At 35.8% G+C, this 18496-nt stretch overlaps 1 protein-coding gene across 8 annotated transcripts in view; it reads right to left on the reverse strand.

Moving 5' to 3' along the window:
* Positions 1–18496, reverse strand: part of SNTG1 (syntrophin gamma 1) — a 305233-nt gene that overhangs the window by 37466 nt on the left and 249271 nt on the right. For all 8 annotated transcript variants that reach the window (XM_061354827.1, XM_061354829.1, XM_061354830.1 and 5 more), the window contains 2 exons: positions 8637–8753; positions 4305–4376 (listed from right to left, as the gene is read on the reverse strand). In XM_061354827.1, the coding sequence (XP_061210811.1) occupies positions 4305–4376; positions 8637–8753 (189 nt within the window). The remainder of the gene's footprint in view (positions 1–4304; positions 4377–8636; positions 8754–18496) is intronic.

Below are 18496 nucleotides of genomic sequence, written 5' to 3' on the forward strand. Positions count from 1 at the left end.
ATTACAGGAAACCAAACAGGAAAATTAACATTACTGTGTTTGGGGATTTTACACACACTAGTAGCTAAATAAGGAAGGAAACACAAGTCTCCTGAGACACCAAGTTGGTCCTGACTAATGTAGTAAGAAAATTGTAGCTGACTGATGCAAACGATACCATCTATAAACATCACTGATTCACCATCCTGACTTATTGCTGGCATAGACTTCCTTTTCACAGTTACCTTCACATTTAATTTCAGAACTGATCTAATACATGAATATGTTTCCTGGTTTATGCTGAATGAAGTGTGCTCTTTATTTTAAATCTCCAAATATTCTGCATGACACACAAAAGATAGAGGACAGGTTACTGAACAACAGAAAGCATTTTCTCACAATTAAAAGGAGATGCTTGGATGAAGCTGAAAAAACTTCGTAATTCAAGCAAACAAAGCAAACTTGCTTGCAGAGAAGTGTAATTTTTATATTCTTCTTCATAACTTACCTGAAAAATCTAAGAAATATTTTTCTACCCCCCACATGGAAAAATTGCTTAAATATTTATTTACCAATTTATCAAAGATACATCTTGTTAAATTATACACTTAGGCATGCATGTAGATGTACACACAGTCAAAATAGACACATTAAAACTGCATATCAAAAATGTAAGAGGTACCAAAAAGACATATGCAAGATAAGGCCATCTGCCCATTTCTGAAGCTGGTGATTTAAGTAACTGCTTTTTTGGAGTGTTGAAGATTTGAACAATCTTAACACTGGAATTAGCTGGCTGTTAATGAGGCTTTTCCCTCAAAATAGAGGATAGGTTGAAATAAGCTTCTTTGAGATTAAAAATATTTATTCATAGTAAATTCTACCACCATTTCTGTTGAAAATGACTCACAGATGCATGTTAATCTCAGAAGTGGTACTGTTACAGTATCTTGCCTGAAAAATTGCTTAACATGGATCACTAATTTTCAGCCACATGCTAGTGTCACTGTCCCACTATCATCAATTTGAATAAAACTGGTGGTAAAAAAAGAAAGTGGTTTAAAAGCTATCAACATCTCTTACCAGCACCTTCCACTGATTAATCATCAGAGCTTGTACAATTTCTAACTTCTTCCCAGTTTGAACTTGCCTGACTGATTTCTACTTCCTCTTTCTTTCTACCAGTTTTTTTTTTAAGTTAAATAATTCTTCAGTATCTCTGTTAAGGTACTTCCACTCCATAATCAACAGACCTATTGAATATTTAATGGATTACTTTGTATGCTTATCAATTTATGCATTTATCTCCTCCAGACCTTATGTTATTTGCATCTCCATAAATGTCCTTTTACATCAAACATAGTCCACTGCTGTTTGCCATTACTTCACAATGAATAATTTAATCCTATACAATTAAAATGTGATTTTTGTACTCAGCCTGCTTTACCTACTTTGCATGTCAAAAATATCATTCCAACACAAAAATCTTGACAATGAAGTGCTTTATATTTACAAATATATATTTTTACACTGTGCTACTTTAAAACCTTTTTACAGTACCTTTCTTTATAAGCCACTTTTGTTTTGGTAATGTACAAATGTGGGTGTCAGGGTTTGGGTGTCTTTTATTTGTTTTGACTATCTAAAGTAGTAAATACTGAATTAGTGGTAGCCAATACCTGCAAACAGGTATTTCTGTCTTCCTGGATTTATCTCTGTCCAATCACATGTGATTTTTGCTTTTGGAGCAGAAACATTAGATAATTTTATCTTCTCAATTCTCCTGAAAACAATGACATGAACTCTGTCTCTGCCATGGAAGAACAGGAAGTGCAGGAGAGGGAACACTGTGGTAGAAGAGCCAAGGTTCCTTTTCTTCATTTTTTTCATAAGGTTTCCTGAACTATCATGCTATCTATCAATCTCTGAGAATATAATGCTTCAAACCCTGTTAGCCTGCCCTTTTGCAATTCAACTCTTTCTCTAAGGAAAACAGATTTACAGTGAAAGTACCATCTGAGGTACTGTAGAAGGAAAGAAGTTTGAAGATAATCACAAGGCACAGTGTAACTTTTTCTAAGTTAAGTTGCCTCTGGTGCATTAGTATCCATAGGATTTGTGTCTGGAAACACAGTTGAAATTGAGACATTTATGATGCCAGAATAAAAGCTGAACGAAACCTTGAGTTTCTACAGTGGCTCAGTGTAGTAGTAGAAATGGGAAGCTGTTTTTCTTGGGTTTACTTGCTTTTATACCTATTGAAACCAAGGTTAAGTCCTATAGTACCTGCTGTACAAAAGTAGAATATGGTAAAGATTAATATTCCAATATCAGAAGCTGTAACATGATTGTAATGTTTTTTCTACTTCCATTTCTTATTATTTACAGGTTTTAGTCAGCTATAGAACCTGTCTGAAACATTTCAACACTTTATAAGCTTGACTATGCTTACAGAAATAAAGGAATAATAAATATGAATAATGCAACAAAGAAACTCAGAAATTATATTCCTTTACCACTTAAACAGGAATTGCCTCTCTGCTGGGACATCCTCTTTTAGCACAGACTGAGAATGGTCTACACCTCTTCCCAGACAAGGTGGGAGAGATGGGTGATAAGAAAAAAACATCTCTGTACCCCTTTCTGTGCTTCCACAGAACAGTCCTAGGAAGGGATTTGTTGAAGTTTTACTGCTTTTTGGACTTATTCCTTGGCTGCAACTTACTTTTGCTACACAGCTGAAAAGAGAAAAAAATCTCTGCATTGGTATACAAGAATAGGGGATAAAGGAGGGGGCAAAGAGAAAAGTAAGTGAAAATGACTGAATGAGAAGAGTATCATGAAGGAAGATGGCAGAAGAAATGAAAAGAAGCACATTTAAATTAGAGAAAACTACATGGAAATAAGTCACAAGGAACAGTTGTCCTGGCTCCAACAGGATTACTTCTCAAAGAAGAGGTAGCTTGGTGCTTAGAGAGGTTACCAGAAAAAAAAAAATAATGCATGTCACAAGTGAGATTTTTTATCTCTCTCAAAGCCTGACCATGCTCTAACAGTGTTGTTCATATTACACCCTCAGTGAAATGTCTTCAATGTTTTCCTGTTTACTCTCTCCCTACATGACCACTACTAAAGAGTCAATGTTTGCACACACTTTGGAGTTAAAGGACGTAACACGGCACTGGGACGTGTTGCATTTAGGATGTTCTCCTTGACAAAGATTCCAGAACTCACAGTCAACACAGCAGTAAAAGAAATCCTTTCACTTATCTGTTCCAGATTGCTAGCAAAGAGCTTTGGGGTTTTTTTCAGACTATAAATTTCGTTTCTTATTTTTGATGTCTCTGATGTAAAAAGGTTCTGAATGTTATTGAGATGTTCCATCTGTAATCTGCCTCCCTAAGGAAAGTACACTACATCTGTGTGACCTACAAAAACTAAGAATGTACAATATATGTCAGGATAAGTCCTTCCCATTGGGAAATGCTTCTTTAAAATATGATCTTTCATACTTTCTTTTTTCTCTGCCTAGATGAAACTCCCCAAAAGACCGAATTATCTTTTACATAATTTTGACCTCCAAAACCCAAACCTAACATACACAAGAAAGCACTTCAGATGAATAGAAAGAGACATTGTTTTCATTTCTTTTTCATTTCTTTTTCTTCTCCTCGAGTTTTAGATTAAGAAATGCTGAGCATCTGGAAAACTGGTTTTCATTTAAGACAGAGAAAAAAATATATATATTAATTCTGAATGTACTCAGAATTGAAAATTAAATATAATGTGCAATAATGACCCTATTCAATTTGCTACTCACAGCTTTAACTTTCTAAACATATTTTATTATCTCTTCCCATTTATTAAAGTTAAGGCTGAAGAAAACTGGAAAAATAAAAGAAAGGGTGAAAAAAATGCAAAAAATATAAAAACTTTCATAATGGTACTGAATACTCTAAAAACTGCTCTCAGTAAAATTTAAAAGCAATGAAATTGCTCCCTACTTCTTTAGCTTCTCACTTAGAAAATGAAACTGGTAAATGATACTGGTTAAATGTTACATTAAACTAAAGCTATAAAACACATACAGCATTGTGGAGAAATAAAACAGTTTCCTAGCCAAAATCAGTTTATTTCGAATTTTGCCATGCCTTCACATTTGTCTCTGTATGTACTGACACCAGACTTCTGATACTGACTTCAAAGGGAAAAAATGGATCTCTTTCTGTAAGGTGGTCAGATGCAGTTTCCAGTTGCAGTGTTATACTTTGGATATTCAACTGGTCTGACAAAGTGATAATCTACTTTATACTTTCACAACATACCTTGAGAATTTTGCACATTATCTCATAAACTGAAAATGTTTTCTCAGCTCGTGTCCAATCCCAGGTCGTGACCTTGGAAAAAGCACAACAAACAAAAGAAACAAAAAAGGAAAGTGAAGTATTTTTGCTTACTTTAAGAATTAATTTTATAAAAAAAAAATATCTATCCCTAAACCATTTACATCCAGTATAACGTACAGAGAAAGATCAAGCATTGCCTCAGGGCAATAACTACTAGGGACCAGATTTTTCCATCCAGGCAGCACTTACGAGTTGTCCTATCTGTCTCCCTGTGCTCCTGTCTCTCCAGTATACTTGCATGCAGGCTGCTCTATGCTGAATGACGAAGCTCCCCCTGGGAACTGGTGTAGGTTGCACTGAGAACCTGAGAAGATGCAGAGCTTGAATTCCTCTCATAAAGCCTTGACTATAAGAAGGCATATTTTCACCAATTCCCTCCTCATAACTGCATGCAACAATTTGCAAATCCATAAAGTTTCCAGCCTTGAAACATCCAAGACACTTACCCCACATGCTTTGAATTCCAGGGAGAAAAATGAATAACAAACAAAAGGCAAATATACTTTTCCTTTTTTTAAACTGAGACCTAATATTTAACAAACTAAAATTTGAGGAATAGTCAATTTCTCCTTTGTCATATGATTTGAAATTGGTTTTATCAGTATTAATTTTAAGCAATTATTTTTCACACAAAAAAAACATTGCATAAGGAGTTCAATACAAGCAAGAGTAAAGGTTAAGATTTAAGTAAGACAGAAAGGGATGGATGAATATATTCAGTAAGGAAAGAGTCAAGCTGATATCACAGCAATCTATAAATTACTTTCCAAGGAAACTGTACGAATGAAAGCGGCAACACAGCTACAGGCTGGGCAGAGAAGAGATTCAGAGCAGCCCTGTGGAGAAGGACTTGGGGGTACTGGTTGATGAGAAAATGAACATGAGCCGGCAGTGTGCACTTGCAGCCCAGAAAGCCAACTGTATCCTAGGCTGCATCAAAAGGAGCGTGAGCAGCAGGTCGAAGGAGGTGATCCTGCCCCTTTATTCTGCTCTTGTGAGCCTCACTTGGAGTATTGTGTGTAGTTCTGGTGTCCTCAACATAAAAAGGACATGGAACTGTTGCAACAAGTCCAGAGGAGTGCCACGAGAATGATCACGGGACTGGAGCACCTCTCATATGAAGATAGGCTGAGAAAGTTGGGACTGTTCAGCCTGGAGATGAGAAGGCTGCGTGGAGACCTCATAGCAGCCTTCCAGTATCTGAAGGGGGCCTATATGGATGCTGGGGATGGACTCTTCATTAGGGACTGTAGTGATAGGACAAGGAGAAATGGGTTAAAACTTAAACAGGGGAAGTTTAGATTGGATATAAGGAGGAAATTCTTTCCTGTTAGGGTGGTGAGGCACTGGAATGGGTTGCCCAAGGAGGTTGTGAATGCTCCATCCCTGGCAGTGTTCAAGGCCAGGTTGGATGAGGCCTTGAGTGATATAGTTTAGAGTGAGGTGTCCCTGCCCATGGCAGGGGGCTTGGAACTTGATAATCTTAAGGTCCTTTCCAACCCTAACTATTCTATGATTCTATGATTCACAATCTCAAAAGACACAAGAACACACAACAGAATGCAAATCGAGGCTACATAGGAAAGAAATAAAATCTTAACAGAAGTTTTGAATAGTGGCCCAGCTCCAAAGGAGGACAGTTATATCAACTGTTAATAACAATCGTTAAGCAGGATGAAGAGGCCATTGAAGTCAGTTTATTTGGTTTTCAAGATCCAAAAATATAAATTTCTTTTAAAAAGATGTATGAGACCAACTTATCTTTTATTTAAATGGAAAACAACAGATGAATTAAGAGTTTAAGAAGCAGTTGGGAGACGTGATGAATAACATATGAAATGCTTTTGTCAAGGAAAGAGAAAAGGGAGGGAAGGAAGGAAGGGAGGAAGGAAGGGAAGGAAGGGAGGGAAGGAAGGACGGAGGGAGGGAGGGAGGGAAGGGAAGCGAAGGGAAGGAAGGAGGGATGGAGGGAGGGAGGGAGGGAAGGAGAGAAGGGAAGGGAGGGTAGGAGGGAGGGAGGGAAGGAAGGGAAGGGAGGGAAGGGAAGGAAGGAGGGAGGGAGGGGAGGGGAGGGAGGGGAGGGAGGGAAGGCAGGGAGGGGAGGGGAGGGGAGGGGGGAAGGAAGGAAGGAAGGAAGGAAGGAAGGAAGGAAGGAAGGAAGGAAGGAAGGGTTTGCTTTTTATGCTGTGGACAAAAAAGATCAAATTTCTCAGTATGGACAGATTAATGAGGAGACGAGTCTTGCTACAGCTCCACCGAGCCCAAAACACCAGCCACACAATCTGAAGTCATATTACCCCATCGGGAAAAGTCATTACTACTGCTTCTGAAGCACAAAGTCATAAAGAGCTATTTTCAAAAGCTTACTGTAGTTCCAGACTTTGGGGAAAAATATCAGAGTTCTCCCTTCTCTGCCTGTTTTCTACTTCTGTTTTTACTTATAAAGGGACTTGTTTTCAGGTTAAAAAAAAAAACAAACAAATCCTTTTTGTTCCTTATATAAAGACATGTGCACAGCAAAAGCAACTGCAGAGACTAGGGAAACACTAATTTTATTTTATGGTTCAAAAGTTGGTAGCACTTCTGTGTTCAGAAAACAACTGAATCCAAGGAATTTACACTGCAAATATACTTAAAACTGTTTTTCTTTTTGTAACTACACTTTATGCATCTCACAGAAAAAAAGCTCTGAAACTGTGGCATCGTAAGTGTGCTCTTAATCTTTTGTAATCCCTGAAGAGATGAATATATATACCTTCAGAATAATGAACATAACTGCATGTTTTCAAGTGTGCATACAAAACCCAGGATTTTATAAGTCCTTTTAAAAAGCTTACTGCAGTCTGATAAAAACATAATCTTGCTGGGCATGTAAGTATGCAATTATTATATACGTTAGATGTTTTTAAGGTAGGTCAACAGGAACTCTTCCTCTTTTTGTCCTTTAAGAAGCATGTTTGTCATTTTGCTTCCCTCCTACTCTGTGCAGCAAATGTTCGGGTACGTCTGCCAAAGCCAGGAGAGTCGCTTTTGAATTAAGGTGCTTGGCGTCATAATCTGACATTTTAATCCAATCCTGAATAATATCCACCAACAAAAGCCAACCCGCCATTACTAGCCATGTGAGAGCCAAACTCCAGTGAACCACTAGTGAACTAGTGTACCAACACTGAACACATGAAGTTTTCAGTTCATACTTCCGTCTCTCTTGTCTTTCACATGGTTTTAAACACTGTGCTAAACAAACATGAATAGTGACTGATGAACGATGCACAGACTTGCAAACTGGCTTTGAACTACTTCAGGAGCAGGTTGCCTAGAAAGGTGGTAGATGCCCCATCCCTGGAGACAGCCAACATCAGGTTCAACGGGGCTCTGGGCAACCTGCTCTACTTGAAAATGCCCCTTCTCATTGCAGTAGAGGTTGGACTAGATGACCTTTAAAGGTCCCTTCCAAGCCAAACTATACTCTGTTTCTGATTCAGGCAGGAAGGGGTACAGCCTGGATCCTGCAACACAGGGTTTAGCACCAGTCAGAAAGGTCACTCAACAAACAAAATGAATCCACATGACTCCCTGTTGCTGGTATGGTACTGCTACCAGCTCCTTCCCTATTTGCTTACAAGTTAGCTAGACGGTTCCTCTGTTTACTGTGGTTTAGATGTACCATAAACAGTGAAAGTAAATGCTGAGTATAAGGCAAAATATAAGCTAAAATTTTGGCCAGTGTTGCCAGTCAGATTCCAATTAATATATTTAATCTAAACAATTTCATTTGCTTCCCTACCTTCTTTTTGATGCTTCCAAGCAGCACAAAAGTAACATTCCAGATGAAATCTGAATACAGAGATATTGTCATTTCCACAGATGCAAAAAGTTTTGATATCTCCCCAAATCTCAGAAGTTTTACTAGAATGATAGTTCAATTTAAACCTAACCATCTTACTTCAGGACTGTTCTGCCTACCAAAGAAAAATGAAAAGCCCCTTTTTAGCACAAGTAGATATCTGTTGTATTTTTCTAAGTTCTTAGGTAACTGGAGGAAAAGAAATTCTTGCTAGATGCCCAATCATCTGATAAACAGTTGTTTTCTATCACTTCTATACCACATACCCTGGAACTTTTCAGTGCTGTAAGTTGCAATCTTGTTAGCTCAATGAGTGGTTTTCATTGTGAAAGCCTTGCATATATTACCTGAAAATATTTTACTTAATAAAATTTCTTCCCACTAAGCATGAGAAATATACTTACTGGAGGTGCTATAAATTTATACAGGGAAGATCCCCTCAGAGCTAGAAACTTTGGTGTGTACATTCGATCCTGAAGGGAGTCTTGTTCCCGTTCTTCCGTCCAGCCCATGTAGACTATCTGACAGAAAAATCAATAGTGTTGACAAATGTCTCAGATATTTTCTTCAAATGAATTGCAAATATTCCACAAAAGTAAGCCGATGTCTGTCGAGTTTTACATAGCTACTAACCTAGAACCCCCCACAAAATATGGTGTACTGGCAGTTTGCTTACAATCACATACTTGTATAAAGGATGCCTGTTATGACAATCCAAAAACATCAAAACAAATATTTATTGTACTAACAAAAATAAAAAAGCCAAACCACATACTCAGGGGATGTTAAAGGTCTATTACATTATTAAAAGCTCCCTGAAATAATTCTACATATTTGCTGCCAGATTATGTCAGAGGAATTTAATGCAAGTGAAGGGTAAGGAACCACTAGGCAGGAATACAAAATTAAGTAGCTGCTGTTACATTGCAATGTAGATGCAGTCTCCACATACAAATTCACAATTACGTATTAAACAATGTGACCTGAAAAATTTTATTTCCAAAAAATGACAAGTTTTATTTTTTCCCTTTCGAAAAACCCCTGTGTAGGCGTTTTGAACCTCCTTGCTTAGGAATAGCAAATTAAGACTGTTTCCAGACACTATTTTGAACAGACTTCATCTACAGCTAAGAAATAACCAGAATGCTGTTGACTTTTCCCACTATTTGAAGATCATCTGACAGAGATGTATGAACTAGAACTTACTCAAACCCAATTAAGGATTTAATTCCCTACCTAGCCATCTATTAAGTTGGAGTAATTTAAAATCAAATCCTTACAGAGAAACAGTATGAGTCACCACTAAGCCAAATTCTGGAGAACATCTGACCAGGGAGTAGACACATCATGCAACTTCTGATTTATACTCATGCCATTAGTAATAAAATAAAATTTCCAGTGTGCAATGGTACACTACTTATGGAAAATAAATCAACCCATATTCCATGCAGTGCTGCTAATGGAATAAATTTATTTTTAAATCTCTTTGTGAAACTGATGTCTAAATTAACTAGGCATAGGGCATTCTCTGTCTCTAAAAGACAGTAATGAAAGGAATATAAGGAAAGGAGTTTTGAAAAAAAATAACTACAACCATGTTAACAGTCAACGAGTTAGTAAGTTGGCATACATGGTATAAGGGTACCTAAATGGTATAAATGTAGCTAAAATGAATGTTTGTACTGCATGTTTTAGACTTTGAGATTTTGTATGCTACATACTTTTTAAAAAGTGCTTTACACAAGTTTATTTCATTACTGTTAGGAAAAACTTTTTTCATCAACAGGTTTTCATGGAAGAATGTTTTTCTTTGTTTTGTTTGTGGGTTTTTTGCCTTTTTTTTTTTTTTAGATCTATTGTAACACACATTGTAACAATTCTAACAATTAATGGCTTTTTCAAATCCCCATGTATGAACTACTACACTCCATCACAGTTTATGAGATATTTTATGGTCTATAAACAGAGACAGGAAGAAGGTTCATTCATCTAACACTTACACAGAAACCTCAGCGTTTATTGTTTTGCCAAAAGCAAACACTAACACTTTAATATAGTCTCAGGTCTAATTAATAACAAGTGTTTAAGTATCTGCTTGTTTGGTGATTAAACAACTGTATAAAAGTCAGAAAGAAGACAGATCTGTACAATACTCAAGAGTCAAGCAGAGTACTCCACAGTATATTGTCATGCAACAACTAAAAAGCCACTTTCCTTGAACCTCATTTATTCTTGAATGAAGAGATAGTCAGCAAAAAACAAAAACAAAAAACAAACAACAACAAGAAAACCCAAACCAACTGACTGGTACTATAAGAGAAGTTTTAAATTATTTTAATTTAACGTTTATTCAGGTTCTCTTTTTTTTTTTTTTTTTGTGTGGGTTTTTTTGTATTATTCAATATAGGACAAGTATGGATCCTCATCACTCTGACTTGGTAGGAATCTGTAGAACTTCATGACTGAAAGGGGCTATGCAGAAGAGTAAAATGAGTATAAAACAAATGTACAAAAGTTTGGCACATTTCCCTCTCTGTAACTGAAAGAGAACGAATGATCTCTACTTTCTAGGAATTGAGACATTTATGCTTTTAAGTTAATTAAACTGAATTGATTTGGTTCCATCTTGATCTGTTTCATTAAAATCAGACACACAGTAAGATATCATCTTGCCTAATATTATTTAATATCACTGCAGCACTGTATGCAATCTGTTTTCAGTTAGCATTTTTCTTTTTCACATTTCTCTTTTCTACATCTCCTCTGACTCCTACAAGTCAGTCATGCTGTGCAGATGCATTGATATTTCAAATTTGATTGCCTTAATATTAAAGCAGCCATGAAATTTAAGGCAATTGCTCCTTTAGATATTTTTCCCTTGTCTCTGTAGATCATGATGATAAATTAGATCGATTTTTCAGACAACCCACTATACCAAGACTTTATACAAAAAAGCATTTCTTCTTCAGACTAAATACCTACTATTAAACATACAGATGAACTGTTAAGCAAAGGCTGTATGATTATAATTAGGAACACTTACAAAGTTGTTTGAGTACATGTGCATATTTGCATGTGTGGATTAAAACAGATTCAGGAAAACAGGGTAATACTGAACAAATATTTGATAATTGTTTTACTTATGGGTTCCTAAAGTGGTCTCAGTTTATCTAAACACACTGAACACGTGAAATTAAAAAATAAATTAAATTATGACTTTTGCATAATGAAGCTTTGAAACTCCTCAAACCCATTTAATTAAGAATTAAAATAGAGGCCACATTCTCGAGACATTTAAGTTACTGGTAAATATTTTGACTTCCAAAAAACCTTTGACTATGAACAACATAAAGAAAAGTATTTCTTTGGAAAGAGATCTTAACTTTCCAAACTTCATGTGTAAGTATGTATTGAAATAGTGGATGAAGATGACATTTCACAAGTGTCCAAAACTTGTGCGTTTTGGAACATATTTTAATGCCGTACATGTGGACCTGGCCCAAAATATGAAGTGTCATGATATTTGTCTGAAATGTTTAAAACCACATATATATGATGAATGAAATGTGAATCACAACTATGCATAGCATGCCCCTTTGTAAGTTTCAAAAACAGTTTAAGTTTTTAATCATAAAATTTTATATGAGTCCCTATAAATTGCTGACCATTACCCACAAAGGTGGCAGTGGTGGGGAAAAGAGATTTTACTTGTGATAGCATTCCACTTAAAAGATACTCTTTAAAAGATACTCTTTGCAGTCCTAGTTTCTAACTTACCTGAAGCAGCAAAATCAAATGGTGACACAAATTAGTTATCTTAGTGGCTGCTGATTCAGTTACAAAGATTCAATAAGTTACAGTTTATGAGTTAAATCTTGTACATTTAAAAAAAATCTATATCTAAATGATAAATGAAACAGGATACTTTCTTCAGTCAAAAATTCATAATCTCCTAATTCAGTAGGCACAGAGACATAATCATCAAGCAAGATAAATTGCCATAAATTCCTGTATTTAATATCTGTCTCATATATTGCTAAAATGATTTTAATAGCCTTGACTTTCAGAGAGGCTTCTCCAAAGTTTTTATGCAAATTTTATTATATTTTAGGAACAAAAATACATGAAAATTTACTCAAAAGGAAACATATGTGACATTAAATGAGTGAGGTGTATCAAAGATCAGAATGGATGCACTGACAGCTTTTTATCTTGGAAATCTCATATTCATACTCATGAGAAACAGAGCTGTAAGGCAACAGGATAAACATGGAGCCTGAAGGCAACTGAGTATGTCAGACAACACAAGGGAAAAATTATGAGGGATGAGAAACTAAGATAATGCTCTCTACCCTTGTTTTAATATTGTTTTCTCTGTATTATAGTCTCAAAATTCATTACAGTCAATTGTTAGCAGAAAAATAATAAAACCAAACTAAAACCATCTAGAAGTGGGATTGTAATGCAATCACTGGCAGAATCAGTTCTGCTTATAAAAGGCTTAGGATTTTTATGCTGAGAAGGCGTTTTTCTCAAAGTCAACAGCAGACCTAATCATACATATTTTTGAGTGAATGCTAGAAAAATGTTTCTGTATTGTATCTATAATCAAAATGCCTATTACCCTTTTTCTCAGGTTGGTGAAGAGCCTGGTAATCTTTCCATACTGTTTTAATTCCTGTGAATTGTTTTCTATCTTCACAAATTCTGCTAAACCAAGGCAGTATCCATATGAAAAATAATCTCACAGAAACAGAAGACAAATGGTTATGAAAGGTTATTTTACATATATTTCAGATTAGATTTAAAATAATTTAAAGCCGCACTTGTTTCATTATGTTTTGTGAAAAATAAACATCAGTAACAATCAGTATTTTCTAGAAAACAGTGCCATGAAATTATTAATAGCAGAAGAACAGCTTTGGGGCATATCCCCTTCCACTTTTATGTCTAAACTGCAAAATTTAGAAATTTGATATTTTTGTTTGGGGTATGGATGGAAATTGTCCTGCACAACCCTCTCTAGGTGATTTTGCTTGACCAGAGGGGTTGGGCAAGATGACCTCCAGAGGTTTCTTATTGCCTCAACCATTCTGTGATTCTGTGAAATAACAAAAATTATGAACGTATAAAACCAGCTTGCAAAACAGTTTTCTCTCTCAGTCTTCCTCTGGTTTATTTTCTCTTTCTATCTCATGTGCTTTAGGGCCATCACTGACAAAGATGATTTTTGTATTTTTGACCCACCTATCAATAACAGTTTATTCAATATCTAAGCATTTCACTTATTATTGGAGATTATAAAATTATTATAGGAGATATAAGATTACACATTTATTGTATTGCATGTATATTAATTTACCTCTGGAAAACAACTCATGTTGTCATCTTGTCAGACGAAAGCTAAGTATAGGTTTTCCATTTGTTTTTGTTCTGCTCTGTTTTTTAAATGGTCACGCAAAAATAAGGAAATATTTTTGGGTCTTAAAGTAAAGAGTACCAGAGAAAACAAAATACTTCTTAATTACTGAAGATGAGTTTTTCCTTATGCTTCATATAACTGAAAACTGATATCAAATAATAAATACAGGGTACACTTGCTTTCTTAGCATATAATAACATAATCAGAGTGAAAACAGTTGTTTCGGGTAACAAAACTTGCCTGCACCTCTGCAGATAACTCTCCAACATTAACGACACTGAAAAACCTGCACCACGGCTTACATCACATCCAACATCATCCCATGAGAAATCTTAACACCTTCTTAGCCTGTCTTTGTATGGGAGGTGCTCTATCCCCCTTATCATCCTAGTGGACCTCCATGTCCTTATGCTGTGGACACCAGAACTACATGCAGTACTCTAAGTAGTGAAACAGTACAAACATATCTCATGCTAGTCTTGGCTTGCAGAATATTGACTAGGTAGTTAAAAAAAAAAGTAATAAAAAATCAACTAGAGTAGCGAGGCAGTGGTAAACCCCCTGAATTGCACAAGAGATGAGTTCATTTTACATGGGATTGAGTCGATGTTCTCCTGGTTAATAGGTATGGCAGCAAGATAATGAAAAAATACATCTTGTATTATCTGGAGCAATCTGCGTGCCTCACTTTAATTAGCCTCCTTTCTTCTTGTAGGGACTTCTCTTGTCTACTTGCCACATAACTTACCTTGGGAGCAATTTAGCATCCTTGGGATGTGCTAAATTCATTTGGGTACCAGGTTTATCACTGAGGACACAGTCCCGCTGCCATCACAGGCATCTTACAGCCTACCTGAGAAACTTCAGACCTTCTTTGGCATTCAACAGAGCAACTTTCAGCAAACCCTTTGATAATGGGCAGGTATCACACACATCCTGACTAAAATGACTATATATCACAGTAATTACTCCTTCTCCTTTTGCTGTTGCGTAAGTACAACCAGTAGGATTCTGTTTTGTTGGTTTTGTTTTGTTTTGTTTTTTACTGGGAAAAAAAATATCTTTGCTATATGGCCATATTTGAATTCCTGCCTGTCCATTTTTCACCTATTGAATTTACAAGTAGGCACAAGAAGGGCTGTAAATTTTAATCCAGGATAAAAATTCTGAGGTTTTTCAGGGTTTAAACAGATAAAAGTGCAATACAGAAAGCTCAACACTCAGGTGGCAAGAAAGTAAACATCATCTATTCTAAAGCCTAGTAGCTTGACTGTGTTTAGGATTTATCTTTTGATCAATGACTTTTCTCCTGCTTTTATAAATGTACACAGTATAAATGTAATATATTTCTTAGGCTGTAAAATATAAATGGGTCAAACAAAAAATATTTCTGATAATTGAGCTGGAGGGCATGGTTTCTCCTTTCTGATGAACAGTGTGACACATTCATCTTTGTCATCTCAGGTTAGACTACTGAAACATGCTGAATGAAGGAAAAAAAATCAGAGTATTACGAGTCACTAGACAGTGTCTTTCAGACTTTCGATGGTGCCACTGAGCAGACAGCTGACATAATTATCCTCCTCAGGTACCAGTGTGAGCGAAGCACTTACAGAAACTTGTATTATCATTCTTAACTCACCCCAGGAGTAGTTTTCAATTAGATTTCAATGAGTGATTCCAGATGTTGCTTTGATTTCCATTTCTGTTTCTCAGGAAAGGACTGGTAAGCAGCTTGGATAGGACTAGTGCAGTTTAGGCTATCTGCCTGTCTCTGTGAGATCACAGTATTAATGTAGTGGCTTTGCTCATATCCTGAAAGCCCACTAAATATCTGCTTAGTGAGCTCTATCCAAAGGGGAAGGTAACAGTAAAAGAGGAAAACCCCCAAATGAGTAAGTATACAGAAAATACAGATGATGTGTAATAGGTTAGACTTGTTTGAAATTAATTTTAGTAACACATGCTTTGAGTTTGCATAACATTAGAATTACATTTATATAGAATTAGATGTTTACACTTCAAAGTGTTCACAAAGCCAGAATAAAATTGCAAATAGTGCATGCTTAAAGCTGGCTTTTAAATCTCTGGTGTTGCTGCTTGCACAGCAAAGTAAACATATCTGTCAGAAATCCCTTTTTTGGTAAAAATGAATTCACAAGATCTGACTTCAAAACCTTTTTATACCTTTGTGAGATTTCAGTTTGAACTATTAAAAACATTAGCAATGCAGATATATATGTAAGCATACAAAAGCCTGTTTAGACCTAAAATATTATATTTAAATACTGAAAACAATATCAGAATTCTAGGGCATAATTCTGGGTGACAATTATTAGGCAGCCAAATTTTTAGATTCCATTCTTAGTCATTTAAATGGCAATACTTATAAATGGATGAAAATGGCTATTATTTGAAATAGCTGCTCCAAATATATTACTATATATATTTGGAAAATATCTTTTGCTATTCATACTGAGAAACAATTATTTTCTGTCCAATCTGATTATCAAGCTTAAAGTGTTCTTCAGGTTTTCTCAAGGCTCTCAGAAAACACAATTACCACTTACATACTAAGTGGTTCTACAGAGGGACAGGCAGGCTGCTTTACTCACATATAAGACAACATAAAAAATCCACTGTGGGTGCCATCTGTACGGCTGAGGGAGAGATCCTGATGGAATAGTTCAAGGCCCTGTGAAGAATGGATAATGGCCTACAGGAACATTATTAACTGATCAATGTAAACTCATAATATCTAGCTGAAAGTCTCTCCTTTCAAAGAGAGATCTTTTTCTTCAAGGCCTTTTTGCATAGTCTCAGAGGTCTGGATCCTATTTGCATACTCTTCTTTCCCATTGTCTGGGGTTGCTATTTAATGGCAGTCTGTTTCAACAGGAGGGGAAGGAGAGGACACCATATTATCTCACCTACCACTGTGAGGGCAGGCCCGTGGGAGCAATGTTGGAGTGACTAATGACTATTGCTTCTATTAAGCAAGTACCATAAATAGCAGGTTTTTAAACAAATCATGTGGAGTATATTTAAAGAAAGTAGCTAGAAGCTGTGTATTGTTGCATCTTAATCCTGATGAACTTCAGGGTACTCTCAGCATGCCAGTTGGATTGAATGACTCTGGATACTCAGCACTTACACACCACCGGATCTATCAGGTAGAAAGGCTTGTTTTAGTGAAAGAAGCTGGATGTCTGTCTAGACCTTGGTCAGAAGTTCCTGGCCACAGGATTGCCAATATACTGCTTCAGGCCTTTTGCCCTCTCCAGACATGCACCATTTTCCAGAATCATTCTTTGTAAGTAAATACGGATGTTTTTTCTAGTTCTAAACCCAGCATTACTGAGACATGCTCCAACAAGCAAAACATTTATTATTTAACAAAAAAAAAAAAAAAACATAAATAAATAAATATTGTTAAAGTTCTCAGCTCCTGAGAATAGCTTATCTATTCGCTGCTGTCACATTTCTATCTGCTGCTTCACAAATTATGATGGACTTAATAACTTGTTTCCCAAAACAGTAAGACTGAATGCAAAAGTTCTCTAATGTGCACAAGATATAACAGATACTGAGCACAAACAGTGCCTCCTTCCAGGAAATGTAACTGTTTAAAAGGAAAAAAAAATAGTGTCCTCATACTATGATTTTCTAGCAGATGTTTCTGAATTTGCAGTTAACTCCATTTTTTAATATTTTTTCCATTAATTTTATTGTCAGATTTTCATCAGAAATTTTCAGTGATTAATACCTCTCCGGTTTTGCTTTTGCTTTTGTTTTTCCTTCTTCACTTGTAGGTAACCCATAAATTGTACTATTTCATACATCAACTATTTTCTCAAGTTAAAGTACCAACTGTATCATTGGTACCATGGAGTATTACTGTGATGAAAGGGAAAAGATCCTTATCTGTGGTCCAGAGAATTATGTTTAGTCACTGTTACTAGAACTTTGAGAAACTACATATTTTTCCTTTTCACAGGGTATAGTACAAAGAACCAATCGCCTGCATAGATGTAAAACGATTGAATGAGAAAAAAAATGAAATACCTATTAGTGCTCCTCTTGAAGTAAACTGTAATTAAAAATACTTTCTTTCAGCCTTTTGAGTCCCATATGCCTCTTCAATAGAAGATCTACAGTTAAAGTACATGCTTCATTGATTCCAATTAATTTATTTAGATGACACAATTCCCCGAGGAATGTTGTGTGTATAGGCTTATTGAACACCTCCATTCTAATCTACTAAATTAATGTTATTCTTGGGAACTTTTACATTCACTTGATGCAATAAAAGAGACATTATAATAAGGAACTGCAATGTTGCAGTATTTTTATTTCTAGCCTCAGCCTTGAATAAAAATTCCAAAATAGCTAGACAGAACAAATGCTTATCTGGTAAGCCATGGATATTAATGATTTTGGATTTAAGGTGAGGTTAGAGGAAAGAACAAAGTCTTCCTCATACTTAATCTTTCTAAGTATAACTGTAAAGAAAAAAAACAAACCAAACCAAGCAAACCAAAAACATGACCTATAGATTTTATGGACCTGGTGACTCAATTTCTCTCCCTTTCTTATTTCTTCTCTTCACTACCACTTTTCAGGAACTTGTCAGAGCAGAGTTGTATAGGACATATGCATCATTCGAGGCACCTATTTCTAAACAAGGATGCTGGAATTTATTTCCTCCTGCTTTGTTGGTCTGTTTGAATAATAGCTAAAAATCCTGTCCAACAATAAAATACATAAAACAGATGCAAGAATTTATTCTATTGGAATAAAATTAAAAACATTTGCTATTTATGTTTCCAGCTGAGACATCAT

This window comes from Neopsephotus bourkii, unplaced genomic scaffold (genome assembly GCF_033783945.1).
Source record: "Neopsephotus bourkii isolate Nb327-2 ecotype Australia unplaced genomic scaffold, CSIRO-AGI_Nbou_v1 NB_753, whole genome shotgun sequence".
Lineage (NCBI taxonomy): Eukaryota > Metazoa > Chordata > Aves > Psittaciformes > Psittacidae > Neopsephotus > Neopsephotus bourkii.